The sequence below is a fragment of the Taudactylus pleione genome, unplaced genomic scaffold (genome assembly GCF_031769625.1).
Source record: "Taudactylus pleione unplaced genomic scaffold, aTauple2 ptg000258l, whole genome shotgun sequence".
Lineage (NCBI taxonomy): Eukaryota > Metazoa > Chordata > Amphibia > Anura > Myobatrachidae > Taudactylus > Taudactylus pleione.
This window is the reverse complement of record NW_028284660.1, coordinates 2,855,494-2,873,376: the sequence shown is the minus strand read 5'-3', so window position 1 is coordinate 2,873,376 and position 17,883 is coordinate 2,855,494. Positions and strand designations below refer to the sequence as shown.

Here is a 17,883-nt window from a genome sequence, read left to right as displayed (position 1 = left end):
GAGAGACATCATTACGTCTCTCTCATAGTGACGAGTGGGAGGACGGCGGAGCGGACGGCAGCAGGCGCAGGAGCGGAGATTCAGGTAAGTGTTTTGGGTTTTTTCTGTGTGTCTTCTATATGTGAAAGGGGCACTGAATAGAGCAACCACTACTACTGGCCCTGTATAAGGAGCACTGCATAGGGGGGAACACTACTGGGGCCTCTGCATAAAGGACACTACTGGGAGCGCTGCATAGGGGGGACCACTACTGGGGGCACTGCGTAGGGGGTACTGTATAAGGGTGCACTACTGGGGGCACTGTATAAGTGGCACTACTGGGGCACTGTATAAGGGGCACTACTGAGGGCACTGTATAAGGGGCACTACTGAGGGCACTGCATAAGGGTGCACTACTGGGGGCACTGTATAAGGGGCACTACTACAAGGGGGACTACATAAGGAGCACTACTACAATGGACATTGCAAGAGGGGCACTACTACTGGGGGCATTAAGGTGCTTGTTGAATGGAAAGAAATGTTCCCAGAGTGACAAGAAACTGTGGTGTCATGTTGACTCGCCCCCATTTTCAGTGGCCACACCCCTTGTGGCATGTAGCCATGCCCACTTTTTCAGTTTGCGCACATACTTGTTGGGGCCCCATTTTTTTACTTGCTCTGGGCTCCAAATGCTCTATTTACACCACTGGTTGCTAGGCTTAGGATCAGCCAATAGGGTGCTTGTTCTTTATTGCAAGGGGTGGAGTGTTCTTAGTGCTGTGTTAGGCAGGGTTCTGCCTCTTTTGCTGTCTTTTTCTAGCAGGAACGGTCACAGCTTCTTGGCTCTGCACTTGCAGTTAAGTGTTTACTCTTTATTATTCTTTTTCCTTCTGCCCCTGCGGTTATTTCTGCTTTGTCTTTCCCTCTGGCTGCTTGTCCATCTATCTGCTTCTTGCTTCCTGCTTTTTCCATCCTTCCTGTGTCTTTTCCACTGCTTTCTCTGTACCCTCGTGTTGCTGCCCCCATGTCCTGCCCCCATGGCGCTGCATCTCTTGTGGCCCACTACTAAAATGTACGTCCATGTCCAGGCAGCTTGTCCCTGTGGGTTCATGTCCCACTAGATTTGGAACATCGCAGGGAGTCTGTCAGGGGACTTTGTGTCCACTGCAGGCCTGCTAGTGATGGTTTTGGGGGCTCTCATGCCATTTCTGGGCAATCAAGCAGGGGTACTAGTGGATGACATGCATGCACAGCTCCCCTCATTGTTTACCCAGTTAGACCAAGCATGCGGTTTCACTCTATAACCATATATATATAACTGTTTCTTTTGTTTCAGATGCCAGTGCTGTCACTAAGCAGGACGTGGTCGAGCCACAGGTTCCAGGATCTTCTGTTCTGTCCAAGACCTGCGCCTGTGGCTTCTGGTGTTTCAGGTGAGCATTCTCCTGCTTTATGTTTCACAGAGTCTGACCATTTGCTGTACTCCACATCTAGTGGCAACTCGGGGAGCTTGCGGCATATCCGGTGCAAGGATTCCTGCAGCTGTCGCTCCATGAGGTGTTCGCGCTGGAGCAGGGGCGTATTAAGAGAGGAGGGGGCCTGTGTGCATTCCCCATCTGGGGTTCCCTCCTCTCTCCCCAGCGGCTGGCAGTGGACTGACTGCAGCAGTAGACTCTGGGCACTAGTCTGTGACCAGAGTCTACTGCGCATGCTCAGGTCACTGGGAAAAATGACGCTTTACAGGTGTTTTATGCAGGGCTACTGTCAGCTGACGTGGGACTTCAGGGAGGTGAGTATTATAAAATTTGGGTGCAGGGAGTGCGGTGAGGGCCCCCCTGGACCCATTATAGATATGCTCCTGCACTGGAGGCATCGGCACAGTAGTAGTAGTAACAGCCTTGAGGAAGGGGCTTCTGTGGGGCACGTGGTTCACTGTGCAAACACATCGATTTTGTGGGTTCTGCATGCCCATAAGAGGGATCATATCCATGGGGGGCAGTATGTAGATATATTTGCCTTGCCATCCGAAGCACGTAAGGCCTTGGCGGCCGCCAAATGGAAGTGGGTATCGGTGAGGACTCCTACAAGCCCTACGCAAATTGGCTTGATGATATCTGTATGTTCTCGGCTTGTCATCCTGAGTTGCCTACTGGAGAACTCATGTATTTTATTCGCCATTTGCATTTGACTCATGGGCATTATCGCTCTTGCAGCGTGATATGGCACCGTTAAAATTAGTTTTGTTGTAAGCAGGACAGTATGTCCATTATGGACCTGGGCTGCAAGAATATTGAGGACTGGTTGTACGTTACACAGCTGACTTTGGTATCCTCTGAACAACCATTGCTGTGTTAAGCTGGCCATACACTAGACCAAATTTCCTTTCCTGGTTGGTTGGAATGGAAATCCGGTAATGCAGGGGAGCAAATGACAATCAACCATTTGCTCCCAAACACCGGATAACATACGAAAGCCGTTCTTCAGACAAGTTGTTTAAATCAAACAGATTTAACTTGCCAGAACGACCAATTTTGTGTTTTCGGGTGTTTGGTAGCAAATTGCTGATTGTCATTTGCTCCCTTACATTACTGGATATTCATTCCAACAAACCAACTAGTTGGATGGTTGGAGAAAACTTGGTCTGGTGTATGGCAAGCTTAAGAGTACAGTGCCTGCCCCATTGGTTTCCCAGCCTTCCACTCCTGGCATTGCTTAAGGGTGCTGCATCACATTTAACAATGCCCAATTAAAAGGGCCCCCAATTGTGGAGTGGGGGCCCTGCTGGGTAAGTTGGATATCGACTCAGCCTTTTGCATCTTGCCTCTTCACCCTTGCCTCTTGCCTTTAGGTTTATTGGGTTTAAACTAGGAGATGGTTATTACATCAACAGGTGCCTGTCCATGGGGTGTTCTATGTCCTGCGCAAAATTTGAGTGCTTTAGACACTGTTGCATGCTGTTGTTGGCAGCAGGTGGATAAGGTTAGGGATTTGCGCAATGCCATCCTCTTGGTGCTGGCTGCAGGGAAGGTTACTTTGAGGAAGGGACATGCTTTACTGGGAATGTTCATTTTTGCATGTTGCATGATCCCCATGGTCTGGGTGTTTTGTCGCAAGCTGGAACAAGCCATGGCGGGTATTGGCAGGTTGCACCATTTTATTAGGCTTTCCAGTGAATTCCAAAGGGACCTTCAGGAATGGGATACCTTTCTTGTAGTAGTGCTCATATGGCCCTCTTCTTTCACATCCAACTTGCAGCTACAGCTGGTTACAATGCAGCAGGTTCCACAGGTTTGGGGGCTTACTTTGAGGGCTCTTGGTGTGCTTTGGCTCGGCCGGATGGCTAGGTAGCTGAAGGCCTCACCAGAAACCTCTTGTTTTGGATCTTTTCTCCATCATATTCACGCTAGAACTTTGGGGGAATCTCCACAACAAGAGCATAGTGTTTTTTCGTGCGATAACCTGGTGGTAGTGCCTTCTATTACTGGCAGAGACCCTCTTCTCTGCCCATGATGCGTTTGCTTGCTCTTCTGGTATTGTGTTGCCTGGCATTGCTGATGCACTTTCAAGATTCCAGTGGTCTCGGTTTCGGGCTTTGGATCCACTGGATTCTGCTTTGGGTGACGTGTCCCTCTCATTGTTGGCAGGTGATCCAGCCATATTGGAGGAGCTAACGCCACACTCCGGGATGTTCAGGGCCTGTTGCTCCATGTGGGCATAATGTGAGGCATTCCTGGCGAAAAGGCATCGCTTGCTTCTATAATTTATGTGGGGCCTGTTTGTTACAGAGACGTTGAGGGCGTTTGTGGCTAAGAAGCTCGCTGGCATTTCATTTTTTTGCAACTGCATTCTCGTTGGGATATCACTAATCACTAATAGCTTTTTTATTCAGAGGGCTCTTAAGGGCTGTGCCTGGTTTGTTCCCACGCCCGGGATCGCAGGTGCCTAGTTCGCTTGTTCAGTTACTGTCCGCTGTTTGGTTGATTTTGATTTTGCATTAGCAAGATGGTTCCCCCTTCATGCTCAGGTGCCCTTTCATTGCTGCACTCTCACATCTCGGTGGCTCAGGCTATGTTTTGCAGAATCTGGCATTCTAAGTCAGACCATATGGGATGGGGTCACTGGATTACACTAACTCCAATTCCGGATCATAGCATCTCTATGGTGGCTTTGGCTTCAGCGTATTTATGGTGCTGGCCTTCATATGAAGGTGCCTGGCTTGTGCATTTGGATTGTTCCCCTGTGACTGCATTCCAGTTTTGGTGGGTCTTTCAGTGCAGTCTTTTGGCTCTTGGTCTGCATCCTCAGGATTACAGCACTCATTGCTTTCAAATTGGTGCTGCCACAACTGTGGCATCCTTGGGGTTTTTGGCAATGGAAATTAGGGCTCTCGGTCACTGGTGGTCTGATGCTTACAAGCACTATGTGCATTAACTTCCATTTGTCTGTGTTTTCTCCTCCAGGCTTTCTTATTTTAGTTTGTTTTATTTTAAATTGGGAGCTGTGGCCACTCATCACCATCCCCGGTGGTGACCTCAAGGGATTTTTCCCTGTTTTACCCTGAACCATGGAACCTGATTAGCTATTGGTGTCTGGGCAATTTTCTACCTCAGGCCAAGTTATCCTTTCCCTCCTTTCTTCCCTTTGTGTGTGAGGTTTCTTTTCCCGTCTTTCTGGTTTTAGTTTGCTGGTTACTAATTTCTTTAAATTGTGTTGCAGGCTGCAGATTGGATGTGTGCCCTTTATAGGTAATCAGTAATTCCTACATACTGTATATTGTGCATCCTGGTCGGATCAAATGGTTTTTGAACATGCTTAAAAACCAGGAGACCCGATCATTGACATTGCAGTGTGTAGCCTGCTGAGACCAGAGCTGGCGATCGATCTCCGGTCTAGGTAGCTCAGCACACCATTTGCAGCAGCTGTCAACTGAACACATGCCAGCATCAATGGCACTGCCTGGCAGCTGGAAAATTAACAGTTGCTGCAGTCCGGCATGGCCCAGCACAGGCTGTGGGCATAGTGTTGGGCCTGGATCTTGGAGTATCCAGACCCCATCAGCCATTACTGCAGAGTTTGGCAGCAAAAGTAGGGCAGTGATGGTGGGCTTAGACTGCTGCACAATAGGCACAAAGGTGGTGCATACCATTTCAAAAATGGTGTCCCACTTTGGCTCACCGCATCATTGCCCTGTCTACTTGGGCTGGCTGTTATTAGCCAGCGCAAGGCAGCAAATGGTAGTCCAACAGAGAGGAAGGAGCAGGCAAGAGCTTCTGTAGACAGAAGACACTGGAAGTTTTATGGGATGGCGGCCATGTAAAAGAACTTAAAGCCCGTCGCCCACCAGGTGAAGGTGCAGGTTAATAAATTACTACAACAATCAGTGTCCTGTATTTATTTTAATATTTTCTTTACACATGGACTACAGGTGCCAGCGAGCATTTTATGTATGGGAATGCTGGAACCTACAGTTCCACAAGTGCTAGATTGCCTGGGCATGCTTGCTGGGACCCATAGGCTACCCATAAAGAATAAAAATATCTATTTTGTATGCCATGAGCCCTGCACCCACAGCCACCAGGGGTGCGGCACATTAGCTTGGGCTTTCAGATCAGAGCTGGCTGTTGCGTGGGAAGGGGGGACATGATTTTATTTTTGGGGGTCTCCACTTTCTGAGGCTGACCAGTTTGGGGCTGGTTTATGTGATGGCAGGTGGACCCCACACTTTCTTTTTTAATTAACCTTTTTTTGCCTACACAGATCATGCTGTGCAGTGTAGCTCTGCCCCATATTATGTAAATTTGTGTGTGAGTGGCAGTTGGTGTGCCAAAGATTGGAAGAGTGTGCATGGTGATACAATCCTTTCCGCAGATTGTTTCAGCAGATGCAAATTGGAGATCTGCTACAAAATTGGACAAGTGTGTACACATAGATTGGATGTAGAATCTGTCACCAGGTCTGCAGAAGGATTGTATAAGCAGTCTGATCTGGAGTCTGATCCGCTGAGGAATGGACAAGTATGTAACCAGCTTTAAATTTTAATGAGAACAAATTTTTAAGTTAAATTAATGATTACTTTACAATCTTAGTGGCTCCCAGATTTATTCTTACCACCATCACATATTTAAAGAAACAGCAAAAAACAAAAATACAGTAAAAAAATATTGTAGGATATAATCAGAATAATTGCTAAACCCAATTAAGTATAATGTAACACCAATATACTATAACTTCCCTGTGTCCTACAAGTCACAATACACACAAGACACCATCATATACTCACCAGTTCACTCTCGTTGTCAATAATTGCCAAAGATGCATTATATGAGACACAGACACTCTGGCTGTTGGTCCATGTATCATGGTGCATAGAGAAAAAGTAACATTTGCCACTGTACCAGATCCAATTATCCTCACATGGTGGCGGCGGCGCAGACTTCAGTAAGGAGCTTTCTGTTGTTTTTGCTGTATCTTTTTTATCTGCTGTACACAAATATCAACATATCATTTGTATTAGTCATGTATTTATGTTTACAGAAAATGCATTCATTGGCTATAGTTTTTGAGTTTTGCAAAGTTACTTTAAAGTATCACTTTGAAAGAAATGGGCACTCCAAGGTCCACCATTTAGATTAGGGTACCAGGACACAAAAATAAATGCAGAAAAACGGCACTCCTGAAGTGTTTATTAAAAATCCATACAATGTACAGCGGTGTTTCAGGCAGCTGTGTGCCCTCTCTCAAGCTACAGTACCAGAACCACAGACAAAGTGAGAATAAAAAGACATAGTGCTCCATAAGAACTATTTCGCCTTCGAAGGCGAGTACTATCTCCAATGCAACGGTACAGCGATGGGGGCAGCTATGGCACCAGGGTATGCTAAAATCTTTATGCATTACTTCGAACAGGAATGTATTCTTTCCCAACATTAATTATGGATCTGACATTTTTTATAAACGCTATATCGATGACATCTTCCTCATTTGGTAAAATACAGCCTCAAAATTGGAGAATCTGGTTACTTCCATCAACAATATCCATGGTCCAATTAAACTATCTCTGCAATACAGCCATCAAACTATTTACTTTTTGGATGTCAGAGTGTCTATTAAGGACTCCAAAATTATAACATCTTTATTTACCAAAGAGACTGATGTTAATAGTTGTCTCCATTTTTCCAGCTTTCATCCACGTAACCTAAAGTAGGGACTTCCACGATCCCAGTTTTTGAGAATACGTCAGATTACATCTGATGAACATCAAGCTAAACAGGATATATTCTCAATGGTCAAGAAATTTTCAGCTAGAGGTTACAGCAAACAATTGATTTAATCGGCAATTTCAGAGGTTCTTAAGATCCCAAGAGTGGACCTCCTTAATACGAGCAAGAAGGATTCTTCTGTAGATACTTGTTTTCCAATTATTATGAAGTTTAACAAATCTCACAATTTTTCAAGGTCTGTCCACAACCTATGGCCTCTGGTCAGTACGGACAAAACTGTTCCCTCTCTCAATTGCACTAAACCTCTTAGCTTCAAAGGGGAGCCAACATCAAGTCTATGTTGGTACACCCGCTGTATGATGCAATAGAGGGCACTTTTCCCTCAAAACACCGTCTTCCAACATAATGGATTTTTTCAAGTGTGTCAAATGCACCACTTGCAAATCTATGCTAACGGATGAGTATATCAGACATGCTAGATTGAAAACTCCATTCAAGATTAAATATTATTTGAACTGCCTGACCTCATTTGCCATTTACATGCTGATTTGCCCTTGCAAACTGATTTATATTGGGAAAACGGAACGTACTGTACCAACAGGGCCCTTCGCAAAACCATTAATGCAGGCATGAGCAATCAACCTGTGGCTGACCATTTTGCGAAGATGCATCATCATTCGGATTCTTTACGTCACATGGTAATTGACCATGTTCCTATTCCATCTAGAGGAGGGGATCGTGGGAATTTTCTGCATTTGGAAACCTATTGGATTCATAAACTTGGCACGATCAGTCCACATGGACTTAATGAACAATACTGCTTGACCCCTTTTTTTTTACTTTTTGTGTGTCCATAGCAAACAATGTGATCCTTGTTTTTTGGGGTTTTTTCTTTCCTTTTTTCTCCTTTTTCTTTTTATGGACTTTGTGGGTTCTTAATTTCTCGTTTCTAACACTACCTGTTTTAATACCCTAGACACTTAAGTGGCATATATTCATCCCCCCCGGCATAATTTTATGTAAATATGGTAGATTTTTTTTTTGTGAGTTATTGGTTCGTTATATAGACAGATTGGTATTAATGTGTGCCTAATAATGGTCTCTAGTGATGGCGTTGTGGTTACCCAGCAACCACCTTTTACTAATGTGCAGCTTGTAGGTAGTGGGTGGTGAATTTAGCTTTTCTTTTGGGACAACATGTCTCTCCTTTGAATAGTGTTTGTATAGTGCCAGTTTGAATGCTGATAATTACCATATATTTATGTTATGCGGGCACCTGGTTAAGTTTACTAAAGACGGGAGACCCGGGCCACCTCTCTTGTTGTATGTGGAAGTGCGTCAGTTGCAGTAGCACACTTCTTAGCCAAGGCTCCCTGAAATTATATTGTTCCATACAGCGTCCAGTACGCTGTCTTCACTATGGAGACTTTATGCTATTGTTTTTAAAGTATTTTTCTTTTGTACTGTTTTTTGCACTTTGTGATTGCCACTACTCACTGCACTTTGGGACTATGGGCCTGATTCAGCCAGGATCGCATTTGCTAATACGCACGCAATTGGTCGATTGTTGCGTTCTGCACATGCGAATGCATCACAGTGCGCGAACCAGCCACTGTGGCCGAGACTGCGATTGAAGTGACCACGCAGACCCATCGCAGAGTTATTGACAGGAAGCACAGTTTGGGGGAGGTGACGGGGGGGGGGTCGGTGAAATGCAGGCGTGCCAGTGCGTTCGCACAGCTGTTTCAGGGGCATGCACAAATGATCTACTGCGATAGCCTACGCAGTCTTAGGTCTCATAGCGTGCATGGCTGTTAGCAAATTATTGAGTAAGGTCAGGGCTTCGCAATTGTGCATCAGGCTGCGATGGTATTTGATTGTACCGGTGGTTTCACTATTCTGCTAAGTATTATGGACGTGCATAAGGTAAAGTGGGCGTCCTTATGTAGTGCTGAGTTTGCATTGCGATCACAATGGATTAGCTTGCTCCCGCAGTTGAACTGTGTGCGTACGCAATATGGCGATCCGTGGGGAATCAGTCCCACTTTTTTTCTTTTAACGTTGCTATGCAGATGTGCAATATACGACTTTGGATTGGTCTATTCTTTACATGTTCCAGCATATTTGATATTACCAATTTGATTGTGGTTATTCTGCTTTTTACCTTACGCTATCAGTGTGTTTTTTCAGCATGAAAGAAGGACTTGTCATGGACTTTTTCTTATAATATGGATCTATGCATTGACTCTGTTTAAATAATTGATTCATTACTGGCATCTCACCTCTAACTGGATTTCTATCAACGGCTAATATATGCCTGCACACAACGGGCAAAACTTACTAAGCGGGCGGGTTCTAAACCCCGGCGGTTTGACAGCAGGTTCTAAATCCCAGTGGTTTGGTGGCGGTTTTGCGGCGGTTTCTACTTGACAGCCCTGGTCTATTGGCCTTAGTAAATCTGTTGATAGCAAAACCGCCACCAAACCTCCGGAGTTTAGAACCCAATACTTATTACATTTTGCCCTATAGGTGTATGTATTGAAGCTAAGGTTTAAATTTAAACATTCATGTGTCATTTATTGTTTTCTCTATAATGTCGCAAATGGAAGATAAAGATGTCAGTTTTTCATATGTGCTTTATGAGGTTGGTGATTTATTCAGCTTTCAGAACCAGAAGCTGAAAAAATCCTGCATAAAGAATTGAACATGATGTGACTGGTAATTTAGAAGACATTCACCATGACTTACTGGGTGGTATCCAATTGTTTTCGTGGTCTGTATCTGCCATCTAAAGTGACGGGAGATCGCGGGGCACTATTCAACTGTTGCTGATTTTTGAGGTGATCGCATGCATAGTGGTTGGGTTTAGCCGCGTAAAACGGCTGCCCCCGAACAAAGTGCTGGTTGCAATCATGAAAAGTGCTGTTTGGGCGCCTGAACAGGTCACTTTTCGCCCATTTTAGCTCGCACCCCCCTTGGGGCTACGAGCTGAAATGGTAATCCGGCAGCTGATTGCGCCCGACAGGATCAACATTTGAATAGCTCTTGTCGGGCGCAAAAGAGGGCAAAACAATTTAATACCGCCCACTATGTCTAAAGAAAAAAGAGACTGACTTTTTTCATCATTGCATATCATTAAAGTCTGCAATAGCCCTACAATTGGACTCAATGACCCATCATTTTGCAAAAAAATGGTTAGGGATTAGAGATGTGCGCCGAATCCTGTATTTTGGTTTTGGATCTGTATCTCCTTCGAGGTTTTGGATCTGGACTTGGTTTTGCAAAACCTCCCTTGCGTGTTTTAGTTTTGGATCTGTATATTCTTCAAAAATTTATAAAAACAGCTAAAGTCACATAATTTTGGCCTTTTTTTGTTCCTACAGTATTATTAACCTCAATAACATTAATTTCCAGTAATTTCCAGTCAATTTTGTCCACTTCACAGCTCACAATATTGTTTACCAACATAGGCCAAAGACTGGCTGGCTGGCTAACCTAAGCAACTAACAGAGCAGCGGCACAAACACACGGCAGTTATTTCTGTTTACAAATGTTAGTAATGTATTAGCAATAACCAATCAAACTAACTTGCAAGTACGTTCAATAGAAAACAATACAACACAGAACTTTTCTAAAAATCGTGCGTGGAATATCCTTGCTCAAAACAAGTAGTCGTAGTTACAAGCTTCAAACAAAAAACCCTAAACCATATGTAAATAGCAACAGCAGACATGAATTGCCCCCTACACAAGTGCGGGTGCCCCGAGCACATGCCTATTCTCAGTGCCCAATCTGTATTTCCCACCTGGGGACGCTGGGCCACTGATGACTGGCACTCTGTGCCCATGTAAAGCCCTGTTCAATCAGCTTTTTTATTGAGCAGTTCCCCAAAATTTCCCCAACCATAAAAACAGCGTTCAATACCTGCAGGTCAGAACAATGCGGGTCAGATACAGTGCATGGTAAACTGCAGGTCAGATACAGTGTTTGTTGGATACAGTGCAGGCCAGATACAGTGCAGTATACAGTGTGGGTTGGATACACTGCAGGTTGGATACACTGTGGATTGGATACAGTGCAGGCCAGATACAGTGCAGTATACAGTGTGGATTGTATACACTGCAGGTCGGATACACTGTGGATTGGATACAGTGCAGGCCAGATACAGTGCAGTTCGGATAAAGTGTGGGTTAGATATATCAATAGTGCACCAACTGTGAAAGAGATATCGGCAGTGCGGGGATGCCGACTGTGTCCTCAGTGCGAGAATTCCAGTAGTATCCTCAGTGCACGGGTGCCGGTGGTGTCGGCAGTGTGGGGGTACCGGTGGTGTCCTCAGTGTGGCAGTGTCGGCAGTGTCAGCAGTGCAGGGGGGACTGATGGTGTCCTCAGTGCAGGGTGCCAGTGGTGTCGGTAACGCAGAAGTGTCGGCAATGCGGGGATACCAGCGGTTTCAGCAGTGGGGGGATGGGCGGCATCTTTTTTCCTTTTCCTGTGCCCTTTGAACTCTATGGGCAAGCACTTATTGGTTGAGAGCTGTGACAGACAGCTCTCTCAGCCAATCAGCAGCAAGCCCATTGAATTCAATGGGACTTTGAAAATGACCCGCTCGAGGCAAAACCTCGAGGTTTTGCCTCGATTAGGGATATGGGGAGGGCGGTGAGATCCAAGCTGTGTCTTGGATCCCCTAAGATCCCCAAAGTTCAGTTGGACTTGGTTCCCTGAGAACCATGCCTGCTCATCTCTAGAAGGGATACTTAATAAGTGTTCTATGGACCTCATGTTTTTAATAATAGAGTAGTCTACCAAAGAAACTAATTTGTTTAAAGATAAAATTACTGCCTATGAGCTTGTCCATAAACCTATTTAAGAGTAAGATAGCAACACTAATTGGTATGACAAACTAAATAACCAAATTCAAGTATATAAGCGAGAAAGTTAAGTTGGATGCAGACTGCAATGTGTATAGATGGATGGATAATTCCAGACACCAAAATACCAGAAAACCTGTTTTTAGCACGAACATCAAAAAGTACTGTGATCCGGAATCCTCTTATGAGTCTACCTCCTCTGCAAGTGAATTGGATACCCCACAGGGATCAAAAAACTTGGATCACCCCCCTGGTGTCACCGCAAGGGCCACATGGTCAGATGGCCCAGGAGGAGAAGGAACACCAGAGGCGGCCACCAGTAGCAAAGGTAGAGGCAGAATACGTGGGACAAGACCTCCACAGCGGAGGAAAGTATAGTGATTAATCTGTTGGTTTATGAACGGTCATCTATAGAATCACGTATTCTATCCAAAGGACTCTCATATATTCCAACGAGTCCTTTTGATCCTTTTCTTTGGCTAGTGGATAAACAAAGATTACACTGACAGCTTTAACTTGGAGAATTTTTTTCACGGTCACCATCTACAGCTGATACCACTAATATGCTTCCTCCTAAATTGGCCAAATTACAACGTAGGTCTACTTTTGACCCTCAATCACCTAACCCTACAATTAAAACTTTTATGCGACTCCTGGATCAGGAAGTGGATACATTAAAGCAATCACCTCCATTAAGGAAGAATTTTACTAAAGATGAATGGGTCGCCTTGAAAAAAATTGGTTAATAATTAGAGATGTGCGGATTCGGTTGTACTCGGGTTTACTGGGATCTCAAAAATTGCATTTTATTGGCTATCAGCTATTACGTGTTTTGGATAGCCAATAAAATGAAACCAAACTAATCCGAACTTGCGATAACTTTGGCGAAAAGAACCGAGTAAAACCGAACCTGCACATCTCTACTAATAATCAAGACCTCATATTTACACCGGCAAAATAGAAAAAAGTGGGGGTACAAGGTTAAAAAGTAGCGAAATAGGTTTCTTGGGGGGCAGTATGTATAGAACAGGTGTTTTTAGAACTGCAGGTGCTTGCAACAGGTGGAGTTTTCATGTTTTTTAAAAGTACACTTTAGAGACACCAAAATATGCTAGTACCCATTTTCATTTACCCCAAATTTAACTTCGGTACTTATTTTTCCCAAAAGAAATTGCTATCAATTTTTCAGCATATAAGCATATAACAGCCAATTCTGACACTTTTATAACACAAAACACCTTTATTAGGGCTATTAGAACACTTCTCTATTGATTTATTGGGTTAGTGCAACACAGACTGATTTCCCCAAAATATGATGTATATTTTGCCAGTTTCGCTTTCTGACGATTTCGCATGTTTGACTTTTCGCGTCAACGGAGATAAGTGGGAGCGCGCAGGGAAAAAGTATCGCCTAAAAACAGACGAAGACGGCAAAAACATTGCAGCTCGGCTTATCGCAGCTAATTGAATCCAGCCCTATATTAGTGAGATTGAGCGACAATTATTTGACAACAGCCTATACCGTAAATTAGATCGGGAGCCTACGCAGTTATTTAAGAATATACTTACGGATACATTGCAACATGCTGTAACTGCTGGTTTCATTAGTGAGTAGCTGATGTCAGCGCTTATACTGCCTCACGCTGTTGTTCCTGTATTATGCACAACCTCGAAAATTCATAAAATGTTGACTAACCCTCCGGGCCGGCCTATCATTGCCGCCACCAAGTAATTGTTCCAGTGACTACCATCAACCAAAGTCAGGTGCTTCAGGTGCAACAATTGTATGACCTGTAGGTCATTGATTCCGGGGTCCACTTTCCCACATCCATAGAGTGGTGTCGCCATACCGATCAAACATTGGCTATATTGCACAATGGACTTTGTGATTTACCTGATAACTTGTCCTTGTGGACTTGCATATGTGGGTATAACTACACAAAACTTCCGCAAACGTATGGCGAACCATAGGAGCTCTATATATGAGCAGCCCTTGATACTGGAATGTCTGATAAACCTGTGGCCAAGCATTTTCTTCAGGCTGGCCACCAACTGTCTTCATTAAGATGCAGGTTAATCGACTGGGTTCCCTCATTGCCGAGGGGTGGTGACTGTGAACCAACTTTGCGTAGATTGGAGGCTAGGTGGATTTATACTGTAGGTTGGATACGGTTTCACCTAAAGGATTGAACAAGCATAATACATCACGAGTATTCCTATGAGCTGAAAAAGTTGATATTGATGAATGGCTCTGGGCTGGTGTGCTTATTCTCATTGAGTTTATCTCCTCTGTATGTTATAGAATTTTAATTTATAGTTTTAAAAAAATCTTTAAATTTTTTTTTCAAGAATAGCTATAAATAAAAATAATAATTATCACTAAAGTTATCAAGGGTAATAAAGTGCACAAAATATATATGTTTTAAATATTATTACTAGTGATAGATACAGTATAAGGGTGTTTTGTTATCTATATGGCGATCTGCTGTCATCTATAATGTACTTTGGGATTGGGAAATATAACAGTGTGTATACATTACTTGTACACCATAGGGGCACCTTGATTAGCAATTTGCATCTCTATAATTATCTATGTCTTTTTGCTCTTGACTGACGCTATATAATTGGGACATTGGTTCCTATGATAATATTTTCTATATTGTTATGTGGACAGTGGATGCTGATTATGTAATGCCGGTTGGTATTGCTATTATTCAGTTTACATGCTAATTGACTTTAATCACTGTTACCGCTATACGTGGTTTTGTTGTGACCGCTTATCGCCATCACATGGTTTTGTTTACCCTCTTGTCGAACGTGAGCCCTGATGGCTGGCAGCCTGCGCAGCTACTAGAAAGTGATGTCACTTCCGGGTGGTGCGTTCCAAGTGCTGGAGCGCACGCAGCCAATGTGTATTGGACATGGAAATTATCCCATACACAAACTGGCTTTACATTACAACATCAGATGTCGTCGTCATCCTCATCATTCCCATCAGTGTGTACATCCTCTTCTTCGCACAATATTAATTCGTCCCCTCTGGAATCCACCATAGGTGCCTCTGTATTTTTTTGGATGTAATTGTTGGTAAAGGTCTTCCTTGTGGAATTTGTAATTCATTTTAATGAACATCGTCTTTTCCACATTTTGGGGAAGTAACCTCCTACACCGATCACTGACAAGGTTGCCAACTGCACTGAAAACTCTTTCAGAGTAGACACTGGAGGGTGGGCAACTTAAGCAATGCAAGGCCAGTCTGTGTATGGGCCTCCAAATTGCCCCTTTTTCCTGCCAGTACTGAAAGGGGCTGTCTGACATGCCTATTTGGATGTTATCTCTGAAATAGTCCTCCACCATTCTGTGAATGGTGACCGTAACCGACATAGTCATGGTAGACATGTCACTATTAGTAGGAAGTTCTCTCAGGCCCGACCAGATGTCATTTTTTGGTGACTGATCTGCAGTACCAGCAGGGATTCTGTAGGGAAAATGTAGTTTTTTCCTGGCAGCCGCAGAAACTGAAGGAGGAGATGATGGCGTGTCACGTGCTGCTTCAGCTGACAATTTTTTTTACCAACAGCTCTTTGCATCTTTTCAGATTTATGTCCGTTGGAAAAAAAGACACAATGTATTACTTAAAACTATTGTAGGATCAAGTATGGTCACCAAAATATATTGATCTGATTACAAGAGTTTGATGACCCTTGGATCCTTGCGAAGTGAATCAAGGGCTTGATCCACCAGTCTGACATACTAAGCGGAATCGCTCCGTTTCAGTTCCTCCTTCAGTTTCTCCAGCTGTTTTTGCAAAAGTCTGATGAGGAGAATGACCTGACTCAACCTGGCAGCGTCTGAACTAACTTCACGTGTGGCAAGTTCAAAGGGTTTGAGAACCTTGCACAACACGGAAATTATTCTCCACTGTGCTTGAGTAAGGTGAATTCCCGCTCCATGGCCTATGTCATAGGCCGTTGTGTAGTCCTGGATGGCCTTTTGCTGCTTCTCCATCCGCTGAAGCATATAGACGGTAGAATTCCACCTAGTTGCTACCTCTTGCTTCAGCTGATGGCAGGGCAAATTCAACAGTATCTGCTGGTCATGCAATCTTCAAAAAGCAGTTGCCGAATGTCTAAAATGTCCCGAAATTTTCCGGGCCACCGAGAGCAGCTCCTGCACGCCCCTGTAATTTTAAAAAAATGTTGCACCACCAAATTAATTGTGTGAGCAAAACATGGGACTTGGAATTCGCCCAGATGTAATGCTCTCACAATATTGCTGGCATTATCCCAAAGAAACCAGAATATTCCACACAGGAATAATAACCAGTGTTATATTTCACATCTATAAGTAAAACCAGCAATAGGTACCATATATATCATATATCATATCATAATTTTATCATAAGATACATTTTATATGCTGGAGGTGCTCCCTGGAATCAAGTAACAAGAACTCAAAAAGTAACAATAATTGGAAAAACCAATCATCAGTATAGTGATTCCTTCATGGGGCACTCTTTTAACATAAATGATTTGTTAGTATAATTAAAAATGAGCTTTTAATATATCTCCAATAAAAGAATAGGGATTTGTTGTGCTCATTTATAAAATATCTAATTGAGCTCCCTTAGCAATTAATCTCATGAATTTATAAAAATAGATCTATTATAAGAATTAGCATAAAGTATGTGGTGACTATGCTTGTTTGAATTCATATGCTCATATAGCTCCTGATGGGTACATAATATATTATAATAGCAGGGTCGTGACCTGGTCCGGTGGCGCATTCAGATTTCTTCAATGCTTTCAGCAACAGACACTGCCTAACACCACATATGGATCGGTGTCCCCCACCTCTCCCTTTATTTTCTATCGGAGTTATTCCCGATCCCTCTCTCATCCAGGTGTCCGCTCATAGAAGACCCTGGACAGCAGAGGGGACCAGGTACTTGTACTTGAGCACAACAAATCCCTATTCTTTTATTGGAGATATATTAAAAGCTAATTTTTAATTATACTAACAAATCATTTATGTACAAAAGAGTGCCCCACGAAGGAATCACTATACTGATGATTGGTTTTTCCAATTATTGTAACTTTTTGAATATTGCTGGCATTGTCAGAAATCACAAATCCCGAGGAGAGTCCAAGTGGGGTAAGCCATTTTGCAATGATTTCCCTGAGTTTTTCTAAGAGGTTCTCAGCGGTATGCCTCTTAGTGAAACCAGTTATACAAAGAGTAGACAGCCTCTGAATCAGCTGGTATTTGGTAGCTGCTGCTGCTGTTGCTGTTGTAGGCAATACACCTACCCAGTGGGTTGTCACAGTCATGTAATCTTTAATTTGCCCTGTTCCACTTGTCCACATATCAGTGGTCAAGTGGACAGTGGGCACAATGGCATTTCGGAGGACATTAATAATGTTTTTATTAATGTCCTTGTGCAGACTGGGAATTGCTGTTCTAGCGAAGAGGAATCTAGAAGGGATCTGGTAGCGGGGACACAGGTCCTCAATTAACTCTCTAAACCCAATGCATTAATGGCGGATACTGGATGAACATCTTATACAGCATAGCTGTTATGGCATCAGTAGTCCATTGTGCAACTGGGTGACTGCTGTCATACTTGTTCGCCCTTGCAAAGGATTGTTTGATAGTTAATTCTTTGGTTACAGTACTACAAGTAGTCTTCCTCCTGGTCCCCTTCTGGGATGAAGATCCACTTACCGCAACAGCAGCAGCAACAGGCGTAGTCATCAAGGATCCTTCTGAGGAATCACGGATAGGAGAGGAGTCAATCATGCTTATAACATTGG

At 43.7% G+C, this 17,883-nt stretch overlaps 1 protein-coding gene across 5 annotated transcripts in view; it reads right to left on the bottom strand.

The window, feature by feature from the left end:
- Nucleotides 1-17,883, bottom strand: part of LOC148514811 (uncharacterized) — a 188,347-nt gene that overhangs the window by 11,865 nt on the left and 158,599 nt on the right. For 4 of the 5 annotated variants that reach the window (XM_088480937.1, XM_088480941.1, XM_088480940.1 and 1 more), the window contains one exon: nucleotides 6,260-6,459. In XM_088480937.1, coding sequence (XP_088337063.1) covers nucleotides 6,260-6,459 — 200 coding nt within the window. The remainder of the gene's footprint in view (nucleotides 1-6,259; nucleotides 6,460-17,883) is intronic. The other variant, XM_088480939.1, reaches the window with a different exon arrangement.